General features: G+C 35.3%; 1 protein-coding gene across 1 annotated transcript; it reads left to right on the forward strand.

Annotated features, from left to right (window-relative positions):
• LOC134669316 (uncharacterized) lies at positions 1-27,915 on the forward strand. The gene is made up of 12 exons (XM_063526824.1): positions 1-4; positions 743-816; positions 6,182-6,235; positions 7,610-7,705; positions 8,034-8,160; positions 9,563-9,636; positions 14,198-14,251; positions 14,511-14,810; positions 16,524-16,619; positions 16,948-17,074; positions 24,812-24,885; positions 27,844-27,915. The coding sequence occupies exons 1-12, from the start codon at positions 1-3 to the stop codon at positions 27,913-27,915; spliced, it is 1,152 nt and encodes a 383-aa protein (XP_063382894.1).
• Positions 27,916-27,950: the final 35 nt, after the last annotated feature.

The raw sequence follows: 27,950 nt of genomic DNA on the forward strand, positions 1-27,950 counted from the left end.
ATGAGTAACTTTACTACCGCGGTAATCGAAGACAATACAGTGGAAACTGGATAAGTGGAACCTGGGTTAGTGGAAAACCTCTTTAAGTGGACCGAAGTTCTCGGTTCCAGTCCCTTGGCAACGAATTACCTCTATAAATGGAATTTTGGGACCTCTATAAGCGGAATCCATTTTTTCGAAAATTTCTTATTTTTACCTCTGTAACTGGAAGCAGCCGTCTTCGAAACCTCTATGAGTGGAATAGCTCTGTATTTTTAATAAACCGTCACACGGAGGGTAGTTTGTTTCGTTAACATTATGGTTCGTGTTTTAACTACGTATTTTGTATGAGTACATACTGGTTGCTCTTGCATAAATAAATATTAGGAGTGATTTTGTTTTTGAAATTTTGAAAATTGTATACGAGTACTATGGATTATTTACAATATTGCTTTTTTTAAAGTCAGGATTACATACCTATTTTTTGTTAATACATATATGTATATCTACATACATATTTAATAAAAGATGATTATTTAAGTCTAGATCTTTTATTTGACCATACTATACGTGACCTCTATAAGCGACATTACTAGTATCCAGAACCTCTATTAGCGAGAGCCTCTGTAAGTGAGAAAACGTTCTATTTAAACCTGGTTAAGTGGAAAACTGGATAAATGGAAAACCTGGATAAGCGGAACTAAACAGCCGGTCCCTTGCGATTCCACTTATCCAGTTTCCACTGTATTATGTTTCTTTACAGTTAACAAGATTCGTACTACGGCCTGCCGTAAAGGTGAACTTGTGCGACAATGTCTGCTTGACGAACTATATAAGGTACGTAACGTAGCTAAGTTACAGTAGAACCCGCTTAACCCTTTAAACGCCACCACTACCATGTGCGGTGTGACATTGGAAATATACGAAGGTTAATAACAATATCAATCTTACGCGCGCTTACGCGACTACGCGTGCATCGTGCAATATCAGCATAATCTGTAGCTGCGCGCGTTTTTGGTGGTCGATGGGTTTAAAGAAGATTATGAAAGGCTAACGCGTCTTAAGTGGAAACAAACGTACCTATAATAAAAACAAGTTCAATGCACTAATGTAAAAGTAAGCATTAATTGTGTGAGAAAACGTATTAAATGTGATCGTATTAAGCGTTTTCTACCGTTTTTTTTTTCAAATATGAGGGGAAACATCTTCAAATGCTCTTAAGACGAAACAGGAGCTGAGTTTTAAATTTTTTAGGTAAATATACCCGTCTCGCTAACGGAAGCGGCTCCTAAAACTAGTGCAATAAGGACAAGGCGAAAAATCCTGCGTCAAAATCACAAAAATCGAGGTTTCGCACTCGACTGTTTGCTCCTCCAAAACTTAACCAATCGAAACCAAATTTGGAAATATGAATGAATATGAAATTATCTGTGTCGGACCGTTTTGCTTTTTTGGCTAATTGATATTAATTTTGAATAACACTCGTCTCATTGCGGCATAGTCAATTAGGCCATTTTGGCCATATTTGAAGGGCTCTAGCGCCTTAAGAAACAAAAATATCAAAAAAGCAAAACGGTCTGACACAAACATTGACAATATTAAACTGTATTGAACAAATCATTGCTCTAGCATCAAAACCCACGGAGGAAACAGTCGAGTACGTTTGTATGGAGAAATGACCACTCCTGTTGGCTCTTAAAAGATATAATAATGTCATAAGCCGAACTATTTTTTATGCTAACCGTTAATTTGGCTATCTGTATATCTAGTTTTAACAAAATAATAATTTTAACTTAATGTTATCCTACTAAATTTGGGCCAAAATAAAAATCTTACCGTTCCTTTTTACCCAAAACCATATGGGGTAATTGGAAACATTCCACGGGAGAAATAATCCAGTAAATTTGTCGAATTTTGTAACCTGGCTCTTTTGCGTCAAATCCGGTAGTTCTGATTTTTTGCAGACTTGTTTATGATGTTGGCCCAATGAATAATCCAAGTTTGTGACTTCGAGCGCCGAACGCAACTTTGTCAAAAATCGAATAAACCGCAATTTTTTTTAGGATTGGGCGATTATAACCCTAAAGTACTAGTTTTTGGTACTAACTTCCTAGGGCGTTTTTAAAGTATACTAAATTTGCTACAATAAGACACTAGAATTGTCTCTGTACACCTAATATTTTCTGAGATAAAGCCTTTCAAAATTTTATATTTAAATTTTTATATTTTTAAATATTTTTTCAAAATAGGCACTCATACATTTTTTTATGGAAAATAAATATTTTGTAGAAAGTGACGGTGATGAATTCCATAGAAATTACCTACCTAACCCTTATATTATAGCTAAGAACTGATGTAAAATTATAAAATTTTGAAAGGCTGTATCTCGGAAAATATTAGGTGTATAGAGACAATTCTAGTGTCTTGTTGTAGCAATTTTAGTCTACTTTAAAACGCCCTAGGAAGGTACTATCAGAAACTAGTACTTTAGGGTTATAATCGCCTAAATCTAAAAAAAATTGCGGTTTATTCGATTTTTGACAAAGTTGCGTTCGGCGCTCGAGGTCACAAACTTGGATTATTCATCGGGTCAACATCATAAACAAGCCTGCAAAAAATCAGAACTACCGGATTTGACGCAAACGCAAAATGTATAATTTTACTGTATTAAAATAGAAACACTGAAGATTTTCAATTTAGTATTACTTGTCAAGGATTATTTTTTACCTTATGGGATACATAACAATTTACAAAGTTAAATATAAATATATATTGGATTTTCAATCAGTATGTATTTGGAATCACTGAGAATGCAAGGGGTAATTGAGAACGCGTTCGTATCTTTCGTTCATAATTACCCCAATTTAATTATATCAATCAAAATGAGTACAACTCATTTAAATTGTAATTTTGGTGAATTTGAAACCACATGGGGTTTGAAAGGAGCAGATACCATATACAAGATAGATAATAACAAAATTTAGAGTCTTCACCTCTAAAACTATTATTACATCTATATGTTATGATAAAAATTACAACAAAAGTTGAAAATATTTTGTTCGATTAATCAAGACCACATGTGAAACCTCCACATAGTCTGTTTGAGATCCTGAAAACGGTAAAAAATAAAGATACTACTCCTAAAAATACGTGTGATGGTGTATTTAAAATATGTCAACACATATAATACTTGTAGAAATTTATCTTAAAGTTATTTTTTCAACAAGTTAGGCAATTGTTAATTAGCAAAATTTTCTCAAACTTCCTTCTTTATTGAAAACGACAAAAAATGTATAAATAAATATCGTAAAATTTTGTCGCTTTCTAGAGGCCTTCTCATATACATGTTCAACAAGATCGCGTTATAAAAGTATTGAAAAAATTAATAGTTTGGTTATAATATTGTTTTATATTTTACAATTTTACCTTGATTTTTCGTTTTTCGTATATTTTCTATGTTATTCTAAAACTTATTTTAAGCAAAGCATTTTATGAAAACTTTTATATTGTGATCTTATTAAGCATGTATATAAGAAGGGTTCTAGAAAGCGAGAAAATTTTACAATAGTTATTTATAAATTTTTTTTCGTTTTCAATAAAGAAGGAATTTCGAGAAAATTTTGTTCATTAACAATAACCTAACTTGTTGAAAAAATAACTTTAAGATGAATTTCTACAAGTATTACATGTGTTGACACGTTTTAAATACATCATAATTATTATAAATACGAGGGTGAATTGAAAAGTTTTGAGCCTAACCTTTAAAATAAGGAGTTGAATTTTTATAACAATTTTATTTCTCTACATAGTCAGATACACTTTTGCCACCTTGCCTCCAACTTCATTATTCCTTGTAAAAAAAAAAGAATCTTCAAGGTGATCGAAATATTCAGTCACAGCTTCTTGTACCTCAATATCCGTCGAAAATTTCCTCTTGCCAAGTGTTTTCTTAGATTCGGGAAAAGGTGGTAATCAGAAGGGGCCAAGTCCGGCGAATAGGGTGGATGCGGCAACAATTCAAATCCACAGTTATGTATTTGTGCGATAGATTTTGCTGCGGTATGGGCAGGAGCATTGTCTTGGTGGAACAACACTTTTTTAGATATCATACCAGGTCTTTTTGTTTTAATTTCTTCGCGCAGACGTTGTATCAGGGTGCAATAGTAGTCAGCATTTATGGTTTTACCCTTTTCAAGATAATCAACCATGATGACCCCCTTGGAGTCCCAAAAAACTGAAGCCATTACCTTCTTCGCTGATAAAATGTCCTTAGCTTTTTTAGGAGGTGGAGACCCTGACCTTTTCCATTGTTTGGATTGCACTTTTGACTCCGGTGTATTGTGGTGGACCCAAGTCTCGTCCATAGTTATGAAACGACCAAGAAAATCTTGTGGGTCGCATTGAAACAGATCCAAACAATCCCGTGACACTGTATGGCGGGTGCGTTTATTTTCAGCTGAAAGCAGTCTAGGTACCCACCTAGCAAAAACCTTAGAAAATCCAAGATCCTTGGTGATTATGTTTTGTACTCGCTCATAGGAAATGCCAATTGTCTCTGCTATCTCTGCAACTTTCAACCGCCTGTCATTCATAATAATCATAATCATATCTAGTATTTTATTGACATTTTCGTCTGTAGAAGCCGTTATTGGTCTACCACACGTAGGTTCATCTTCAACTGCTTCTCTGCCGCGTTTAAAATCTGCTACCCACCGTTTTACAGTGGCATATGATGGAGCGGATTCTCTTAATGTCTGGCACATATCTTCAAAAATTTGCTTTGGCGTTAAGTTCTTTTTTTGTAAGTACTTTATGACAGAACGGTGCTCAATTTTATCCATTCTAAAGGAAATCGCAAACCTCTTTTAGTAATTCGATCACAAAATTTGCAATTGTGACAGAAGAAAAACAAAAGATAGTGCATTATGATAAAAAAAGATGTAAGTCTTACGTGCCAGTATTATTTTTTCTTTTTAATTTCATTATAAACCTCAGGCTCAAAACTTTTCAATCCACCCAGGTATATTTCTACACAATTTATTTTATATTAAAAACATAAGCAATGTAGCATATCGAACGAAAGGATTTTTTTATTTCTGATTATAATATATGATTATTGTACTACTTGTACTAGTGCCTACCTAGGAGTAAGGAGCGAAAAGCAAAGTCCGTACCTACTAATTTTGACAATCTACTATCGAGGAGGAGTTCGCGCAGAGTGTGAGTAGTACAGACAATGAGCAACTGAGGAGGACTCTGGACGAGGCGATTACCCGGTACCGCTCCACACCCGATACTAGCGCTGCAATCTAGCGCTAATGGGAGCCCTAAACGCTTTACTAGAGCCATATTTGCGGACTAGTAAAGATTTAGATGATACGCACGCGATAATGTATTGCGGAGCCATCGCGGCGTGCCGTGTTGCACGAGTCAAGTTTCCGGACTCTGAACGTGCACCTAGGACCGCCGGAGGTGCCCCCGCATGGCAAATACGGATCGAGCGACGTATCAGCTCTTTTAGGACTCTTATCGCAAAGGAGGACAAGTCCAGCAAGTACCTAGACTTAGCTCACGAGATAACCGCCCTGTGGGATGTTGACTCGACGATCATTGTTCCTATAGTCGTGTCAGTGAACGGTCTCGACCAACACCTAGAGAGACTATCGCTGGGTGGTTGGATCAAAGGTCAGATGCAGAAGGCGGTAATTTTGGACACGGCGCGTATAGTACGTCGTCGTAAAATTTTCAGTGTTTCCATTTTCCCCGCGGACTGTTTCCAATTAAGTACCCCATCCGGCTTCGGGTAAAAAGGAACGGCAAGGTTTTTATTTTGGCACAAATTTACTAGGATAACATAAGCTAAAATTATTATTTTGTTAAAATTAGATACACGGATAGCCAAATTAACGGTTAGTATAAAAAATAGTTCGGATTATGACTTTATATTTTATTTTATTTTATTCGAATAAGAATAAATCTTGCTATCATTTTTTGTTAATAAAAGCGCGAATAAATGAAGTGCCTATTTTATTTTAAATTAAGAATAAAAAACGGAAAAATTATTTTTGAAATGGTATATCTATCTCTATGTAATGATTTATTCAATTCAAATGGTTTTCTGAATATAAGTAGTTAACTTTGTGGGACATCCAGTTTTCTATATCTTGTAAGTAGTATGCGTTAATATATTTTATGTTTATAGATACTAAGTAACAAAGACAACGGAAACGAGAAGGAGCCCGGAAAGGAAACCGTGGTAATGAATTGGAAAAAAAAAATATATATAATGTAGATACTTACTAAGAAGTACGGAACTCTCGGTGGGCGAGTCCGACTCGCATTTTCCGTTTATTATTTATCTATGAGGATCAAACGATATCGTGATTCTAAAGTAGAAATAACGCAATATATTCAAAATTACAATTAAGTGTACAATAATGTTCAAACTGGTACAAATTAGAAAAAGGATTGGCGCTCTACACTTTTGTGTGAAAAATTACTGTTTCATCACACTTGCGTATAAAGCGTGGTTTTTCACGCAGGCTTAGCAGGAGCTAATAACTCATTTAATTTCCTAGACAATAATGATTTTTTAAATTATTGCACTTAGCCATTTGAACTAAGGTTATTATACAGGCTTAGGACTTTTCTTAGCATACCGTGGTTCAAAAATCCTTGGAACCGCCATATGTGAAATTTTCCAAGTCAAAGTTAAAGTCAAAAAGTATGAAGTTATTATAAAGGCTTAGGACTTTTTGAAGCATACCGTGAAACTATATTCTATTAAATTTTTAATTGTAAAAAATGTATAATAAAGTAAAAACATTTAATATAAGTAGTTCAATGTAATATATTAATTTATAATGCATTTAATAACGGTGATATTAAAAAAACCTAGAAAATATTACGTTAATTTCAGCAGACGAAACGCGATCGGTCGAAACAAAAACTGTAATATAATTCGCTAAGCTTTACTTAACAAATAAAACTTAAACTGAATCTTCTAGGGGCTATAACAAAATTAATTAATGAAACATACATCAGTATATTTTACAGCGACATAAAAAATGTTTGTTGTGAACCATATCAATAGCATAATATATGACTTAAAAATGTTTTATGTGATCATAAGGAACAATGAAAACTATATTTTTCTTCATTATAAATATTTTAATTCCTTTTATGGCTCTATCCAGTATTTTAATATCGGAAGTTGTAATATTACACATTTTAAATAAAATCAAAAACCAATTTGAAGGTCTCATCATAACCTTACTTATTAATTTATGATTATAAGCACATGTCATTGCCACACCCGATATGGGTAGCATGTAGGTATTGAAACAATTGTTACTGGAAGACCTGATATGTACATACGTAGTATAAGCAATTATAATTAATTAAATAGTAGCCTGTGGAAAAACAATACAGTCAGCGATAAAAGCTCTTGTACTAAAAATGAAATTATTGCCAAAAATTTTTCTTCGCAAGTGTGATGAAAAATATTCTGTGTCACGGGAGGTACTTATATAAACTGTAGACTTGAATCATAAATAAACACTCTTCACGTTTCTATTAACTCTCGTTTATAATTTTCTTCATACACTTATTATTTTCCGGTTATTTTCAGATAACACCCGAAACATTAAAGGTGGTTGAAGGAAATTGCCGCAAAATAACAGACGAGACTTGTGTCAGACTCTGTATATTGGAGAAATTAGGAGTTGTAAGTTGTGATGTTTTGTTTTTAAATCACGGATAAACATCCGGCTGCAAAAGTGCATGGGCACTTTATGACTGAATTCCATTAATAGGCAATGTGTCTGCTGGGTGTACAGTGAGCTGCAAAATTGCATGATCACTGTATTGATCAATGAATTCCATTTATAAAGTGGGTATCCCCTTTTAAATTATTTATAAGTAAAACATTTTTTAAGAGAAACATTTCTTCAGTTATTCCTTAAATTAATCGTATCCTAAAGCGACTTGGAGAAACTGTCATAAATTGGCATATTGCTTCTAATAGCTTCTTATACTTAGTTTGTACTTTGCAGATAGATGAGCGCGGATGGTACGCGGAGAGTAAAGGGACAGAATTCATAAAGAGTATATTTCCTACCGATATAATAATAGACAACCAAGAATCGATTATTCGGCAAATAGCTCAGACATGCGACAGGGGTAAATACATTATATTTATTTATTTAAAATTTATTTCAGTAACAAAATTTAATGTAGGTAAAGGCGAACTTAATGCTATGAGGCATTCTATACCAGTCAAACTTATTCTCGACAAACCTGGGTGGAAATATCCCAATAAAGCGCTGGTATTACCTAACAACGGTAAGAGCGTGCGACTTTCGAGTCCAAAGGTCGCGGGTTCACACCCCTGCTTGCTTCTTGCTTGTTTGTTTACTTTGTTCGTCGGAATTTATGCGCTATAGGTACGTTAAATCATTTCATACTTAATATATTTACCGGTCGACTAAAACATAAATAGGAACACATTCGTAAAAAATCCGGACTAATCTCAATAAGACCCATTTGTACCTCTGAGTTGGAAGGTCAGATAAATTGCAGAAGCTTTCGTCAAAATGACATTAACACGTTAACTGGCTCACCGTTAAGTAGGTATGTTAGAAAGTAGTTTAAACCTCGTGAGATTCGCCCCGAGTCGGAATCGGTTCAATAGTCGCGACAGTTATTCCTCTTAGGTACTTAATTCAGCATCCTGAAAAGTAACCTACCTAGTTAGTGTAGGTACTTTAGTAAAGCGTTGATATATAATTCTTCTTAATGTTACTTAATTATTCATCATTCAGAGACAATTTCAATATTGTGTTTTTTTTTTCTTTGATGTACGCCTTAAACGCTAACGAATGCGTCTACTCAAACGCAGTGCATCTCGCTATTGATAATTATGTACGTTAGTATAACTAGGTTATAGGTTCTCGTGGGCTTGGTTTCCGCAACTCGACGTCGTATATATATTGTTATTGCGCCCATTTTGCGTGATGGGTTTGTGGCACTATTCTTGCCAACCCGACTCTATCAAGAAGGCTCGCAGACCCTTGACATTGCCGACGAATTCTGGGAGAGACCCCGGTGAGCCGAGGTGTTGTGCCCGGTACTCTGTCATTCGAAAATGACGTGGGCGGCTGTCTCATCTGCCTCCATACATGCCCTGCAGAGCATAATATATTGCTATCTGTAAACCGTAGGGTTAATAGGCGTTTGTTTAATGAGGCGTGACCAGTTATGATCCCAGCTTACTATAACTCACTTTATGCCCTAATTGTGCATGAACGAACTGCCTTAAAATTTAAAGTTTTCGTTCAGTACAGTTCAGTATTTATGTATGTGGGTAGTTTTGCATAATCTAATTTTTATTTTTCCTCAGTCTCTTGTTGACCACGCTGGCTGAAAAGAGTTCAAAACGTCATAATCATAATCATTAATGATTGGTTGCAAATCATGGGATGTAATTTAATTTCATTATACGCGATATACTCATTTAGGTAGAGAGCCTTTACTTCTTGAGTAACTATCGAGGTAACCGAAGAAAAAAATGTGTTTATTACAGTAAACCAACATGTCAGTCATGATTGTAATCGAGGTGAAGAAGTGGCCAAGTGCTTATATGAAGAAATGGATAAGGTAAGCTAAGTTACATTACAGCACGCTTTACTCCTTGAGCGCCACGCCTATCGTGTGCGGCGCGATATTGTGAACCTTATGGCAATAAACGAAGGTTGATATTGTGCTGTAGCTACGCGCGTCCGTCGAGAGGTTTAGAAGATTCTGTAAGGACCACGTCAAAAACGCGTCTTAACTGGAAACAAATGTATAAAAAACAAGTTCTAGGCACATGTAAAATTAACCGTTAATTGTGTGAGAAATCGTATAAAACGTGATCGTTGTAAACGGTTTCCCCTGTTATTTTTTCGCATATAAAATAAATAAATAAAGAACAATTTTTACACAGATCAACCTAGTCCCACAGTAAGCTCAATAAGGCTTGTGTTGTGGGTACTAGACGACGATATATATAATATACACATATATTCTACTTATATACATAGAAAACATCCATAACTCAGGAACAAATATTTGCGATGAACACAAATGAATGCCCTTACCAGGATTCGAACCCGGGACCTCCTGCTTCGTAGGTAGGTAGGCAGGCATATGACGGGTAACACCGCCATCTAGTTCTTAATAAGTTATAAAACATCTGGGGCGATGTTTGAGCAAAACTTGCCGGCAATGTATTTGTGGACAATATTGCCTGCTCGGTCGATACCGGCAATATCATTATTATTAAAATTCGCTTAGGCTTAATAAATACATTAACACAATTACTAAACATTTGTATACAATTTATAATCAATATAAATCAGACATAGATAAGGGTAGCATAACGAACAAAGGTATTTGATTTTATTTCCGTTTATTTGATTATTTTACTACTTGTACTAGTGCCTACCTAAGGGTAAGGAGCGAAAGCAAACTCCGTACCTACAAATTTTTATTATCTACAATTTTTCCGGGTTAATAGTATAAAACTATACGAATCACCCCCAGATAAATTGTACCTCGAAAAATAGACGGAGTTATATTTTCAAACAATTAACATTTTCTTTCACTGCGTGATATCTAAGTGGCTCATAACCCTTTACGGCCGGGAAAAATATTTTGCAAAAACTAATGAAAAATGCATGTGAACCGTTTTCATTTGTTATAAAATACACGTAAAAAATGATAAAAAAAAATCCAACGACCCTTCATCATAAAAAAAATCGCATGCACGAAAGTGACGTTCAGGATTTATCTGTAAATGCACGAACGTGCAAATTCATTTGGATTTGTAAAATAATATGAAAAAAACGCAACATTTTACACAACAATACACTAGTATAATAATAAGTCTTTAACTTTACATAATCATCACAGTTCTCTTTAAGAATCAACACCGAAACGATTATAGAATGACTGAAAACAATAATCAACAATTATAAAGTAATCTCAATTCAACTACCTACACCATATGGAAATCCTTCAAAAAGTTCTCATAAAATGAATATGGATTCATTCACAAGTAAAATGAAAGTATTGACATGTGTTTAATATAGTTTATAACTAATTCTGGAGCTGTTACATCAACAATTTGATCGAATCTTTTTCTCTCATCTCTTCATAACCCTAATATTGATTGTGCCTGAAAACTTGAACAGTTAGAAGTCGGGGAACATAATGTACTGTCTTTCCACTTAAGTAGAATGTTACTAAATCTGTCATCATCAGCTGACTCTCTCCAAGTCACATATCATTGTCGTCTTTGAATGTCAAATTTGATCTGTCAGGAATTCGATTCACCATTATTTTACCCGTGCTGTGTCATCTGCTATTATTGAGTTTTACAGCAAATAATATAGTTGTAAAGAATCTATGACGATATAAACTAACTACCTTGGCATATACTTCGAGAAAAGATCGAGTTTAGACCAACAGCTAGACCTAACTCCAGTGACATAATATCACAGCCAAACTCCTTTATATGGATGTACCGAAATCAAGCATAAATCTGGCAGAATTATAATCACCATGCTTTTAATCCTACTGGACGGGTTTTATACACCACGACCTGAGGCAGCGAAGCTAGAACATCGTCTGATTCTTGGCTTTCATAGTGAATCCATTCCAAAAGCGAATAAGGGAAATAAGGTCGTCGTGAAATTCTTCAATATTTGATACCTATTATCACCATAACACAAAATTCAAATAATTTGTCTGGCTCCTAATGTACGTCTTAAAAAATACAAACATAAGAAACGGAATATATTATAAAATTATCAACCATATGCTATCTATTGTGATTTAAGTTTTTGCGCAAAAGCCGGATACTCACAAACTTGCAAATAGTTATGACAATTGATTCACGGGCTACGGCCGAACCCACAAATTCGTGCACTTATTTTTTACGAGCATGTGGTTTTCCCTAAATAACATATTTTTGCTCTAATTTGTGCTAAATAAACTCATTCAACTCTTTTACTGTAATAATTAAGCATTAAATAGCAACTTCGATACCAAAATTATACGAAATTATGAACTTACGTGTGTCACTACTCACACCAAAATACACCACCATCTTCAACACTGTCTTGCGACCAACTGATGCCATTGACCTACGGTATTTAGTACTCAAACGTGTCGCTAATATCTGCAGTTTAGATCGGTATAGGTTTGAGCTCGAAAAGACGATTTGCTTGCGGACAGGATTTTTTGAAATTAGTTTGCAGGATTATATCGAACCGGTCGGAAAGGGATAAAAGAAGCTTCCTGTATTACTCATGTATATACATATAATAAATAGATAAAGACTTATACATAAATACATAGAAAACATCCATAACTCAGGAACCCAAAAATAACTTCCCTTATAGGTACCAGGATTCGAACCCGACCTTCAAGCCTTCAATAAAAAGAACGTACTGGGATTCTTAATATCCGGCAACGCACTTACAACTCTTCTGGTGTTGCGGGCGACGGCGGCCATCGCTTACCATCAGGCGATTCGTCTGCTTGTTTGCCTTCTATCTCCTATACCATAAAATGATATCTATTGTATTGCACGCAGCTGTAGCACGCAAGTAATGATTAGTTAATTACGATTAAATTTCCAAAATAAATAAAAAAAAAAATTTTTTTATATTTTTGATTTTTATCGGACGTTTCAGCCAGGTTGCACTTGAAGTGGTCACTTGTTTATATTTAAATCTTGCCAGTGATAAAAATCGACCAAGTCCGTATCGGACCAAGGATAATGAAGGTTTCCGTAACTGTTTTAACTTATTACACTTTATCTATTGGTCCTGGGTTCGAATTATGTTAGGAGAATTTTTGTGATAATCAGTACTGAAAGTTTTTTCCCGAGTGATGGATGCTTTCTATGTAAGCATGTACGAATATATAGGTAATTAAGTATACACTACATAAATATGAATATCATCGCCTACGCCTAGCACTCATCCATAGTGTATGTTTTGCGTAGGTAGGACTTGTTCAATCTGTATATAAGTAGGTTGCCCCAAAGATAATTATACCTACTATAAGTAAAGTTGTATTAGTTTGACGTTGTATGCTAGTAAAGTGAATAGTGAGATTAGTAGGTAAGTACTGGATAAAATAAATATGGAGACAAAACAAACACATAATCTCCATTGCGCCGGCTTGAAGCAGAGTTGGGAAAAAATAAACATGCACAAGACAAGAACAGACTTTTTTAATCGAATGAGAATGAATCTTGCAATCATTATTCATCATCATTATTTAAAATTAAGAATAAAAAAACAGAATAATTATTATAGAAATGGTATTACTCTACGTATCGTTTTAAACAATTCAAATGGTTTTCTGAATATACTTAACTTTATGGGATATCCAATTTTCTCTATTTTGTAAGTAGCATGTGTTAATATAATTTATCTACACACATATCATTAACACTCTATGATGCCTTCAAAATCCGTAAATAATGGCCCACATTATGATAAACTGTTTTATTACAGCAAATTTCTCATCTGTGAAAAAGTTGTAATAGCTTCATTACTATATCAAAATCGATTTGTTAATGCATTCAAATTTCGAACACCCCTGAAAAAAAACCATTTGATTTGACCCCTATTCTAATATAAGTCGACATGACGTTTTATTCGAAATCAAATGCCAATTTCATACAATATTGACAAATCTCGCAAGTTAGTTTGGTATCGAACGATACGGCAATCGACCCCGACTCTAGATTGTCCCTGAATTAAAAATACTACTCCTACTACTACTACGGGCGTGACAAAAGTTTTCATTTGCCGGCATTTAACGTACAATTTATCTTATAAGTAATTTGTAAGTATAAAATAAGTTTGTTTTGTTGTTTTTAAAGTAACTATAACAAAAGTTTCGTGTAAAATATGCGATAAAGATATTTCGGAGACGCCACCTCATATCCGTGAGTTACGCCAGAGAGCGAAGCACCCCAATGTCGGCTGTAATATGAGGTTAGTGAATATATCATAGAAAGGTTATAATGTGTGTGTAGATAATAAAGCAGTGTATGTAACTGTACATAATTAGGCATTAAAACACTCGTGTGATTTCATAAACCTACACTCGAATTTTAATGCCTTTCATTATGTAGAAACTACTATTATGTTAATAGGTACTACAGAAAAACGACGACGGGAACGAGATGGAGCCCGAAAAGGAAATTGAGGTAATGGTTTGGAAATAAATGTAAAAAATAAATATAATATAGATACTAAATATTCACAAGCACCCTCGAAGAAGTTTTCAAGAGCCTGGCGGTTTCCTGGGAGGCTAAGGGAATAGTCGTCGGTGACAGAAGGCTATCAAATCTTCGTTTCGCCGACGACATTGTTCTCTTTGCCCCTTCTGCAGCAGAACTACAGCAAATGCTCCAAGATCTGAGCAACGCAAGCCTTCAGGTTGGACTTCAAATGAATCGCGCAAAGACTCAAGTGATGACCAATAGCAAGGAACGTAGTAGTGTCGAGGTGGACGGGCAGATCATACACTATGTTGACGAGTACATCTACTTGGGCCAGCTAGTCTCTTTCAGTAACAGGCAAGACAAGGAAGTTGAGCGCCGTGTTCAAAATGCCTGGAAGAGCTACTGGTCCATGAAGGAGCTGATGAAGGGCGACCTTCCTATGTCACTGAAGCGCAAACTCGTTGACATATGTATTCTGCCTGTTCTAACCTACGGCGCTCAAACTTGGTCACTCACAGAGATTCAGAAGTCCAAACTGAAGGTTTGCCAACGCGCCATGGAGCGCAGTATTCTAGGTGTTAAACTAACTGATCACATAAGAAACACCACGCTGCGCTTCAAAACCCGCATTGCTGACGTAGGCGAGAAAACCGCTAGGCTCAAATGGGACTGGGCCGGTCACGTCTACCGCATGCATCCGGAGAGGTGGGCTAGCTTAGCCACCAAGTGGATGCCGGTAGAGGGACGTGGCCGCGGCAGGCCCAAACGGAGATGGCGAGATGACCTGGACAGCTTCCTGAACAACTGGCCGGAGGAAGCACCAAATCGGGAGTCGTGGAAATTAAGGGGAGAGGCCTTTGCCCAGCAGTGGGACACTGAAATAGGCTAGGAAAAAAAAAAAAAAAAAAAAAAAAAGATACTAAAAAGTACGGAACCCTCGATGGGCGAGTCCGACTCGCATTTTTCAGTTTATTATTTATCTATGAGGATCAAACGATATCGTGATTCTAAAGTAGAAATAACACAATATATTCAAAATTACAATTAAGTGTACAATAATGTTCAAGCTGGTACAAATTAGCAAAAGGATTGCCGCTCTACACTTTTGTGTGAAAAATTACTGTTTCATCACACTTGCGTATAAAGCGTGGTTTTTCACGCAGGCTTAGCAGGAGCCAATAACTCATTTAATTTCCTAGACAATAATGATTTTTTAAATTATTGCACTTAGCCATTTGAACTAAGGTTATTATACAGGCTTAGGACTTTTCTTAGCATACCGTGGTTCAAAAATCCTTGGAACCGCCATATGTGAAATTTTCCAAGTCAAAGTTAAAGTCAAAAAGTATGAAGTTATTATAAAGGCTTAGGACTTTTTGAAGCATACCGTGAAACTATATTCTATTAAATTTTTAATTGTAAAAAAATGAATAATAAAGTAAAAAAGGACATTTAATAATAGTAGTACAATGTAATATATTAATTTATAATGCATTTAATAACGGTGATATTAAAAAAAACCTAGAAAATATAACGTTAATTTCAGCAGACGAAACGCGATCGGTCGAAACAAAAACTGTAATATAATTCGCTAAGCTTTACTTAACAAATCAAACTTAAACTGAATCTTCTAGGGGCTATAACAAAATTAATTAATGAAACATACATCAGTATATTTTACAGCGACATAAAAAATGTTTGTTGTGAACCATATCAATAGCATAATATATGACTTAAAAATGTTTTATGTGATCATAAGGAACAATGAAAACTATATTTTTCTTCATTATAAATATTTTAATTCCTTTTATGGCTCTATCCAGTATTTTAATATCGGAAGTTGTAATATTACACATTTTAAATAAAATCAAAAACCAATTTGAAGGTCTCATCATAACCTTACTTATTAATTTATGATTATAAGCACATGTCATTGCCACACCCGATATGGGTAGCATGTAGGTATTGAAACAATTGTTACTGGAAGACCTGATATGTACATACGTATAAGCAATTATAATTAATTAAATAGTTGCCTGTGGAAAAACAATACAGTCAGCGATAAAAGCTCTTGTACTAAAAATGAAATTATTGTCAAAAATTTTTCTTCGCAAGTGTGATGAAAAATATTCTGTGTCACGGGAGGTACTTATATAAACTGTAGACTTGAATCATAAATAAACACTCTTCACGTTTCTATTAACTCTCGTTTATAATTTTCTTCATACACTTATTATTTTCCGGTTATTTTCAGATAACACCCGAAACATTAAAGGTGGTTGAAGGAAATTGCCGCAAAATAACAAACGAGACTTGTGTCAGACTCTGTATATTGGAGAAATTAGGAGTTGTAAGTTGTGATGTTTTGTTTTTAAATCACGGATAAACATCCGGCTGCAAAAGTGCATGGGCATTTTATGACTGAATTCCATTAATAAGCAATGTGTCTGCTGGGTGTACAGTGAGCTGCAAAATTGCATGATCACTGTATTGATCAATGAATTCCATTTATAAAGTGGGTATCCCCTTTTACATTATTTATAAGTAAAACATTTTTTAAGAGAAACATTTCTTCAGTTATTCCTTAAATTAATCGTATCCTAAAGCGACTTGGAGAAACTGTCATAAATTGGCATATTGCTTCTAATAGCTTCTTATACTTAGTTTGTACTTTGCAGATAGATGAGCGCGGATGGTACGCGGAGAGTAAAGGGACAGAATTCATAAAGAGTATATTTCCTACCGATATAATAATAGACAACCAAGAATCGATTATTCGGCAAATAGCTCAGACATGCGACAGGGGTAAATACATTATATTTATTTATTTAAAATTTATTTCAGTAACAAAATTTAATGTAGGTAAAGGCGAACTTAATGCTATGAGGCATTCTATACCAGTCAAACTTATTCTCGACAAACCTGGGTGGAAATATCCCAATAAAGCGCTGGTATTACCTAATGAGATGGTATATTGGTATTAGATACACAGTAGGTGTTAATAATTTAAGAGCGTCACCCCAGCATCATGAGGAAGCAATAAATTTAAAATAGTTAGACGGACAAAAACAGCAGGCTAAAATAAATAACAATAAGTTCAAGCAAAACCATAGAAACAAGTGCAAGGGTAATTTATAGTTTCGAAGAAACTACAAAAAGCTACGCAATTTAACGTTTATACTAGCTTTCACTGGGAGAGATAAAGGTCCGTCACTGTACACAACGGTAAACTAATCTAGAACCTCAACACATGACCGTCATGTGCCATGGTCTACAATACGATACGCAGCGGTATCTACTTTGGTCAATTCTAATGTTTCAGTGAACATGTGCGAAACAACCCCTGGCCTGCGCTTGCGTCGCCTACGAGGCACTTGACATTTTTATGAGGGCGCGAGATAGAGCAACGCTGGCTCCATGTGCGGGAGGAAGACAACAGACAGCGAGCAACTTCGGACGGGACGTCGCGACAAACGGGATGTGCAGACACTTGTAGCGAGAATGTATTTTATTTACTGTTAATAAAGTCGACCCTAGCTTAATTAGAGATAAGATGATATTGTAAGGGTTTTTCCCTAAGAACGGAGGAGGAGAAGGGACACTTAGATTCCAGACACCAAAGAGGACGGCGCGAACATTAGATTTGCTCTTGCTATGAAATATCGCCAAGTGTTATCTAACTTTGTAAAGTAAATTATATTTAATTCTGTACAAAATCAAATCTAGAATCAGTGGTTCCTGTTGGGCAGAATAATCCAGTTAAGTACCTAATATTAGGCCAAGAGTTAATAATGCTACCTGCCAAACTATATTACGAGTAATTAAAAGGCGAATTCTATAATTATATACAATGAGTTCGACTCTCATTATTGTTAATACATATGGTTAAATAGAAATACATCTATAGAGTCAGGGATTCAAGTTCCCGTAGATAATTTGATGTGAACGAATTGTCAATGGAAATATGTATTGATATTGTATTATGCAGTTGAGTATTACAGACTAATTTTAACATGTGCATGTTAAACCGTCATCCGCAATTATGCTGTGTATACTGTTTTGGAAATTACGAGTAGATTGTTAATTGTTATTGTTAGACAACTGAAACTTGTAAGCACTAATGTATCTAGACATTACAATTTTGATTATTAAGGGTCGAGCCAAGGTTTTCCTGGGTTTTTCCGGGTTCGACGAGTTTACATACATATTGTTCCCAGGATGGTATGTGCGTTAGTTATTGTCATTGTTTAAAGACTTCATCAAATTCTGGTAATAAGTTAGCTCGAGCAATAAAAGGCATAGGTTGCACTTCACATTTATATTACCACAGTGTAAATATTACTTATTGAGTTTAGATCCAAACACAAATAATTAACTTCTAGGCACCTAATGCCTTATATAACTTTTCATAGGAACGCACTATACCATACAAATTTGCGATAATAAATTCAAGTATATAAATCGCCATGCGCATTTTCCTTACAAACACCCCAAAGTAGTTCAGACCGTTTATATGACAGTAATTGCATCTAGTTTCTCTCTCTATGATCCAACGATTTGGAATGGTACATTTAATCAACCCCCAAATACCATCTCACGTGATGCCGTGGCGCAGGATCTAGATTTTGTGTCTAAATTAAACTACACCAAAAAAAAAGACAACTAGAAAAAGAACCTTTACCTAAAACAATCAAACACAACGTAGGAAACATTACATTTTGTTAAATTAATATGACGATCACTATAACATATTTACATATTTGAGAACGGTCTGAGAGGGGTATTGTATTAGGTTACCTAGAGTGCTAATAAACTGCACTTGAAAACCATTATTAGATAGTCTGAATTTGTTATAAGGTGTAACAATCAAAAATTCCAAGACAGTATACTTACTTATATGTCATTGAATTTTATTTTGTGTGTGTCTTGTGTACAGTGACGTAGTTATTTTGTGCTAAATTGAGAGCTAAATGGTCTTTCGTAGTACAAGTTTTATTTGATTAGTTTAGACTATGGTTTATAATTCGCCTTGAAGGGTGCAAGTAAGCGCGAAGCAGGTACCAAAAAAAAATGGAGAACAATAGGACCAGAAGGTTTGCCTGGGCAGTTCAAGATTAGATAGCGTAGTACGAATGCCGTTGTAGGAATATCGACCATAGGATGTAATATAATAGAGTTATTGATGGCGAAATGTGACAGGCGTGGTATTTTATTGAAAGCGGAGAGTGAGATACTTAGATCGAGTTTTAATGCCGCCGAATAAATAGTAAGTCATAATAATTTTAAAGTTAATAATAGTCATTTACGGAACATAATAAACGTTTGTGCGAGCTTCTGTAGCGAAGGACTTTACCGTTATGATAAGGAGATAAATTCGGTTGTAATAAGATTTACGAGGTTACGTAAATTATATAGAGCTCTAGTAGAGTTAATGTTGATGCAATTGTTAGAGTTGAGAAACTTAACGGAAACCGGGTAATAGTGCAAAACTGAGTAGTTTTCGCTTGTGAATTTACGACGAACGCGATTTATAATTCATTTCAAAGATCATGTAGTATGTATGTATGTCACAGAAAGATTTACCGTAATAGGTTTATACGCACCTCTTGTTATACATATCTTTTCTAATCAGAAGTATACAAAGTAATTATTTATTTCAATTGATGTTGTTCCACATAAAATGCGTTAATATATTTGCTATTGAACATGAATATTAATTGTTGAAAAAGAACTAATCAATTAGGATTGCCCGTTTTAATAGTCCATGGTAGTAATTTTACAGATGACACTAATTTCAACTGTTTTACGTCGGGAGGTTTGGGAATCAAGTAAAGCTGTCATTAGAGAGGTTGAACAGACAATATTAGAAAATTTACATTTGACATTATGTGCCTGGTTTTAATAAACAACTAGATTTGATCTCAGGTAGAAAAGCTTTCATGTATACTGGCAGTTATGACGCGGAATTGGAGGGAGTCTAACCGGATGGGGATAACCTCTGAGGACGCAATTTGCTGGGCTTTCTTTTGTTCCTGGAACACAATTATATTTGGATATTTCATCTTTTATTGAGGCTTGTAATTTGTACATATTTGAAGGGATGCTTCGACGTTACTACGTCAAGAAGAATAGGGACTCGATTAATTGCCAGTATAGACCAAGGTTATACGGCTTGCGTAGGATACCCTGTGCCCACCCAAATTGAAGCGCTGAGGGTCAGCACTGGCCATAAATAAAAGAAAAAAAATAAACAAAATGGTACCATTTAACATCAAATACTATCACAAACCAACATAGTGCACTTGTGCACTTGCTGACCCTCCATATGAAAAGGCTACGTAGCAATCACACATATTACTGGAGCCAGGCCCTAACGTGGGTGGTGCAAACGGGATCAATTCTAGAAGTTTTGGCGTTATGGATGACGGACCCGGTCTAGTCAATCAAACCTATCGTCATTTACGCTTAGGAGCGACTGTTCTTGCGCCCCTCCTCTGTTGGACGCAACAGACCCAGGGGATTAAACACTCTCGTGCTAGACGAACGATATTTATAGCAATTCATGTTCCGCTCCATGAGGAAATGACTCTGTAACGTGTGGCCAGGCCATTGTCTGTTCGAACTATTATTTCTTTTAAGAAAAAAAAATCAGGTGACTTACTAAATTTTAAAGCCATATTACATCATTTATAGAAAACTCTATTATAACAATATTTAAAGACTCCAAAGAAAACATTTAACAAAGGGGTTTTGATATCATGACAGTAATCTAATAAATGAAGGAAAGTAAATTTTACTATACCACAAGATATTATATATCTTATCAATTGCAATCTTACCATAATTTGGATAATATGGACACGGAAAAGTTTGTTTTAAATGCAGTTTTAAGTTTTATGGGGCGAGATCTCTTGACAAAAATACAGGCGTTAGTATCAGTAAATGTAAACATGATGGGTAAATAGTTAATAACAGAAATGAATGGGAATTATATTATAATCAGCAAACTAATTGTAATATGTGTGAACTTGTATGAAAAATCTCTGGCCAGAGTATTGCGTGATTTTGAAAGGAGTGGACGAATGCAACTTAGAATCTTGAGAGGTGGTGAGTGAATATTACGATTGTTTGATGACGAATGAGCCAAGGGATCTCGTTGTTATAAACTGTAACTTACGGGCTCGGCAATTACTCTTAATGAATTTAATTTTTATAATTATATAAACGCATTAGTGTCGAACATACAGCTGTAATTAAATTTCATTATCACATAGGAACAACGTTCAAAGATACGTAACGACTTACATAGACAGGTAGCGACTTCAAGAGTACCTACGAAAATTATTAGTTATTTAAAATAAGTATTAAATGCTAGCAGCTAGCAGCGATTGACCTCTCCATAGTCAGGTAGCCACACAAAGATAGGCGCCGGCGCTAGAGTTTATTTGTTTACTGCCCACTACAAATTCCATAATAGACCGTTGTTAAAGAAAGACAATGCTCACTTAAGTACGAGTGGACTGGGGTTCGTTTTTTTATATCGAGACAGTTATTTGAAGGGAGAGATAGGTTACCAATATCCTCTGTTGTTCTACATAGTTTGTGTAGAAGACCAAAAAGGAACGATGTAGTTTTGGTCATCTACCCAGAGAGGGGTGTGAGATGGTATATTGGTATTAGATACACAGTAGGTGTTAATAATTTAAGAGCGTCACCCCAGCATCATGAGGAAGCAAAAAATTTAAAATAGTTAGACGGACAAAAACAGCAGGCTAAAATAAATAACAATAAGTTCAAGCAAAACCATAGAAACAAGTGCAAGGGTAATTTATAGTTTCGAAGAAACTACAAAAAGCTACGCAATTTAACGTTTATACTAGCTTTCACTGGGAGAGATAAAGGTCCGTCACTGTACACAACGGTAAACTAATCTAGAACCTCAACACATGACCGTCATGTGCCATGGTCTACAATACGATACGCAGCGGTATCTACTTTGGTCAATTCTAATGTTTCAGTGAACATGTGCGAAACAACCCCTGGCCTGCGCTTGCGTCGCCTACGAGGCACTTGACATTTTTATGAGGGCGCGAGATAGAGCAACGCTGGCTCCATGTGCGGGAGGAAGACAACAGACAGCGAGCAACTTCGGACGGGACGTCGCGACAAACGGGATGTGCAGACACTTGTAGCGAGAATGTATTTTATTTACTGTTAATAAAGTCGACCCTAGCTTAATTAGAGATAAGATGATATTGTAAGGGTTTTTCCCTAAGAACGGAGGAGGAGAAGGGACACTTAGATTCCAGACACCAAAGAGGACGGCGCGAACATTAGATTTGCTCTTGCTATGAAATATCGCCAAGTGTTATCTAACTTTGTAAAGTAAATTATATTTAATTCTGTACAAAATCAAATCTAGAATCAGTGGTTCCTGTTGGGCAGAATAATCCAGTTAAGTACCTAATATTAGGCCAAGAGTTAATAATGCTACCTGCCAAACTATATTACGAGTAATTAAAAGGCGAATTCTATAATTATATACAATGAGTTCGACTCTCATTATTGTTAATACATATGGTTAAATAGAAATACATCTATAGAGTCAGGGATTCAAGTTCCCGTAGATAATTTGATGTGAACGAATTGTCAATGGAAATATGTATTGATATTGTATTATGCAGTTGAGTATTACAGACTAATTTTAACATGTGCATGTTAAACCGTCATCCGCAATTATGCTGTGTATACTGTTTTGGAAATTACGAGTAGATTGTTAATTGTTATTGTTAGACAACTGAAACTTGTAAGCACTAATGTATCTAGACATTACAATTTTGATTATTAAGGGTCGAGCCAAGGTTTTCCTGGGTTTTTCCGGGTTCGACGAGTTTACATACATATTGTTCCCAGGATGGTATGTGCGTTAGTTATTGTCATTGTTTAAAGACTTCATCAAATTCTGGTAATAAGTTAGCTCGAGCAATAAAAGGCATAGGTTGCACTTCACATTTATATTACCACAGTGTAAATATTACTTATTGAGTTTAGATCCAAACACAAATAATTAACTTCTAGGCACCTAATGCCTTATATAACTTTTCATAGGAACGCACTATACCATACAAATTTGCGATAATAAATTCAAGTATATAAATCGCCATGCGCATTTTCCTTACAAACACCCCAAAGTAGTTCAGACCGTTTATATGACAGTAATTGCATCTAGTTTCTCTCTCTATGATCCAACGATTTGGAATGGTACATTTAATCAACCCCCAAATACCATCTCACTAACAACGGTAAGAGCGTGCGACTTTCAGTCCAAAGGTCGCGGGTTCACACCCCTGCTTGCTTCTTGCTTGTTTGTTTACTTTGTTCGTCGGAATTTATGTGCTATAGGTACGTTAAATCATTTCATACTTAATATATTTACCGGTCGACTAAAACATAAATAGGAACAAATTCGTAAAAAATCCGGACTAATCTCAATAAGACCCAATTTGTACCTCTGAATTGGAAGGTCAGATAAATTGCAGAAGCTTTCGTCAAAATGACATTAACACGTTAACTGGCTCACCGTTAAGTAGGTATGTTAGAAAGTAGTTTTAACCTCGTGAGATTCGCCCCGAGTCGGAATCGGTTCAATAGTCGCGACAGTTATTCCTCTTAGGTACTTAATTCAGCATCCTGAAAAGTAACCTACCTAGTTAGTGTAGGTACTTTAGTAAAGCGTTGATATATAAATCTTCTTAATGTTACTTAATTATTCATCATTCAGAGACAATTTCAATATTGTGTTTTTTTTTTTCTTTGATGTACGCCTTAAACGCTAACGAATGCGTCTACTCAAACGCAGTGCATCTCGCTATTGATAATTATGTACGTTAGTATAACTAGGTTATAGGTTCTCGCGGGCTTGGTTTCCGCAACTCGACGTCGTATATATATTGTTATTGCGCCCATTTTGCGTGATGGGTTTGTGGCACTATTCTTGCCAACCCGACTCTATCAAGAAGGCTCGCAGACCCTTGACATTGCCGACGAATTCTGGGAGAGACCCCGGTGAGCCGAGGTGTTGTGCCCGGTACTCTGTCATTCGAAAATGACGTGGGCGGCTGTCTCATCTGCCTCCATGCATGCCCTGCAGAGCATAATATATTGCTATCTGTAAACCGTAGGGTTAATAGGCGTTTGTTTAATGAGGCGTGACCAGTTATGATCCCAGCTTACTATAACTCACTTTATGCCCTAATTGTGCATAACGAACTGCCTTAAAATTTAAAGTTTTCGTTCAGTACAGTTCAGTATTTATGTATGTGGGTAGTTTTGCATAATCTAATTTTTATTTTTCCTCAGTCTCTTGTTGACCACGTTGGCTGAAAAGAGTTCAAAACGTCATAATCATAATCATTAATGATTGGTTGCAAATCATGGGATGTAATTTAATTTCATTATACGCGATATACTCATTTAGGTAGAGAGCCTTTACTTCTTGAGTAACTATCGATGTAACCGAAGAAAAAAATGTGTTTATTACAGTAAACCAACATGTCAGTCATGATTGTAATCGAGGTGAAGAAGTGGCCAAGTGCTTATATGAAGAAATGGATAAGGTAAGCTAAGTTACATTACAGCACGCTTTACTTCTTGAGCGCCACGCCTATCGTGTGCGGCGCGATATTGTGAACCTTATGGCAATAAACGAAGGTTGATATTGTGCTGTAGCTACGCTAGTCCGTCGAGAGGTTTAGAAGATTCTGTAAGGACCACGTCAAAAACGCGTCTTAACTGGAAACAAATGTATAAAAAACAAGTTCTAGGCACATGTAAAATTAACCGTTAATTGTGTGAGAAATCGTATAAAACGTGATCGTTGTAAACGGTTTCCCCTGTTATTTTTTCGCATATAAAATAAATAAATAAAGGACAATTTTTACACAGATCAACCTAGTCCCACAGTAAGCTCAATAAGGCTTGTGTTGTGGGTACTAGACGACGATATATATAATATACACATATATTCTACTTATATACATAGAAAACATCCATAACTCAGGAACAAATATTTGCGATGAACACACAAATGAATGCCCTTACCAGGATTCGAACCCGGGACCTCCTGCTTCGTAGGTAGGTAGGCAGGCATATGAGGGGTAACACCGCCATCTAGTTCTTAATAAGTTATAAAACATCTGGGGCGATGTTTGAGCAAAACTTGCCGGCAATGTATTTGTGGACAATATTGCCTGCTCGGTCGATACCGGCAATATCATTATTATTAAAATTCGCTTAGGCTTAATAAATGAGTGGCCTTAACTCTGTGGCCATGAGTAAGCCCATTCATAATAAAAAAAAAATACATTAACACAATTACTAAACATTTGTATACAATTTATAATCAATATAAATCAGACATAGATAAGGGTAGCATAACAAACAAAGGTATTTGATTTTATTTCCGTTTATTTGATTATTTTACTACTTGTACTAGTGCCTACCTAAGGGTAAGGAGCGAAAGCAAACTCCGTACCTACAAATTTTTATTATCTACAATTTTTCCGGGTTAATATTATAAAACTATACGAATCACCCCCAGATAAATTGTACCTCGAAAAATAGACAGAGTTATATTTTCAAACAATTAACATTTTCTTTCACTGCGTGATATCTAAGTGGCTCATAAAAGAAGCTTCCTGTATTACTCATGTATATACATATAATAAATAGATAAAGACTTATACATAAATACATAGAAAACATCCATAACTCAAGAACCCAAAAATAACTTCCCTTATAGGTACCAGGATTCGAACCCGACCTTCAAGCCTTCAATAAAAATAACGTACTGGGATTCTTAATTTCCGGCAACGCACTTACAACTCTTCTGGTGTTGCGGGCGACGGCGGCCATCGCTTACCATTAGGCGATTCGTCTGCTTGTTTGCCTTCTATCTCCTATACCATAAAATGATATCTATTGTATTGCACGCAGCTGTAGCACGCAAGTAATGATTAGTTAATTACGATTAAATTTCCAAAATAAATAAATAAAAAAATTTTTTTTTATATTTTTGATTTTTATCGGACGTTTCAGCCAGGTTGCACTTGAAGTGGTCACTTGTTTATATTTAAATCTTGCCAGTGATAAAAATCGACCAAGTCCGTATCGGACCAGGGATAATAAAGGTTTCCGTAACTGTTTTAACTTATTACACTTTATCTATTGGTCCTGGGTTCGAATTATGTTAGGAGAATTTTTGTGATAATCAGTACTGAAAGTTTTTTCCCGAGTGATGGATGCTTTCTATGTAAGCATGTACGAATATATAGGTAATTAAGTATACACCACATAAATATGAATATCATCGCCTACGCCTAGCACTCATCCACAGTGTATGTTTTGCGTAGGTAGGACTTGTTCAATCTGTATATAAGTAGGTTGCCCCAAAGATAATTATACCTACTATAAGTAAAGTTGTATTAGTTTGACGTTGTATGCTAGTAAAGTGAATAGTGAGATTAGTAGGTAAGTACTGGATAAAATAAATATGGAGACAAAACAAACACATAATCTCCATTGCGCCGGCTTGAAGCAGAGTTGGGAAAAAATAAACATGCACAAGACAAGAACAGACTTTTTTAATCGAATGAGAATGAATCTTGCAATCATTATTCATCATCATTATTTAAAATTAAGAATAAAAAAACAGAATAATTATTATAGAAATGGTATTACTCTACGTATCGTTTTAAACAATTCAAATGGTTTTCTGAATATACTTAACTTTATGGGATATCCAATTTTCTCTATTTTGTAAGTAGCATGTGTTAATATAATTTATCTACACACATATCATTAACACTCTATGATGCCTTCAAAATCCGTAAATAATGGCCCACATTATGATAAACTGTTTTATTACAGCAAATTTCTCATCTGTGAAAAAGTTGTAATAGCTTCATTACTATATCAAAATCGATTTGTTAATGCATTCAAATTTCGAACACCCCTGAAAAAAAACCATTTGATTTGACCCCTATTCTAATATAAGTCGACATGACGTTTTATTCGAAATCAAATGCCAATTTCATACAATATTGACAAATCTCGCAAGTTAGTTTGGTATCGAACGATACGGCAATCGACCCCGACTCTAGATTGTCCCTGAATTAAAAATACTACTCCTACTACTACTACGGGCGTGACAAAAGTTTTCATTTGCCGGCATTTAACGTACAATTTATCTTATAAGTAATTTGTAAGTATAAAATAAGTTTGTTTTGTTGTTTTTAAAGTAACTATAACAAAAGTTTCGTGTAAAATATGCGATAAAGATATTTCGGAGACGCCACCTCATATCCGTGAGTTACGCCAGAGAGCGAAGCACCCCAATGTCGGCTGTAATATGAGGTTAGTGAATATATCATAGAAAGGTTATAATGTGTGTGTAGATAATAAAGCAGTGTATGTAACTGTACATAATTAGGCATTAAAACACTCGTGTGATTTCATAAACCTACACTCGAATTTTAATGCCTTTCATTATGTAGAAACTACTATTATGTTAATAGGTACTACAGAAAAACGACGACGGGAACGAGATGGAGCCCGAAAAGGAAATTGAGGTAATGGTTTGGAAATAAATGTAAAAAATAAATATAATATAGATACTAAAAAG

The sequence above is a fragment of the Cydia fagiglandana genome, chromosome 12, assembly GCF_963556715.1.
Source record: "Cydia fagiglandana chromosome 12, ilCydFagi1.1, whole genome shotgun sequence".
Taxonomy (NCBI): domain Eukaryota; kingdom Metazoa; phylum Arthropoda; class Insecta; order Lepidoptera; family Tortricidae; genus Cydia; species Cydia fagiglandana.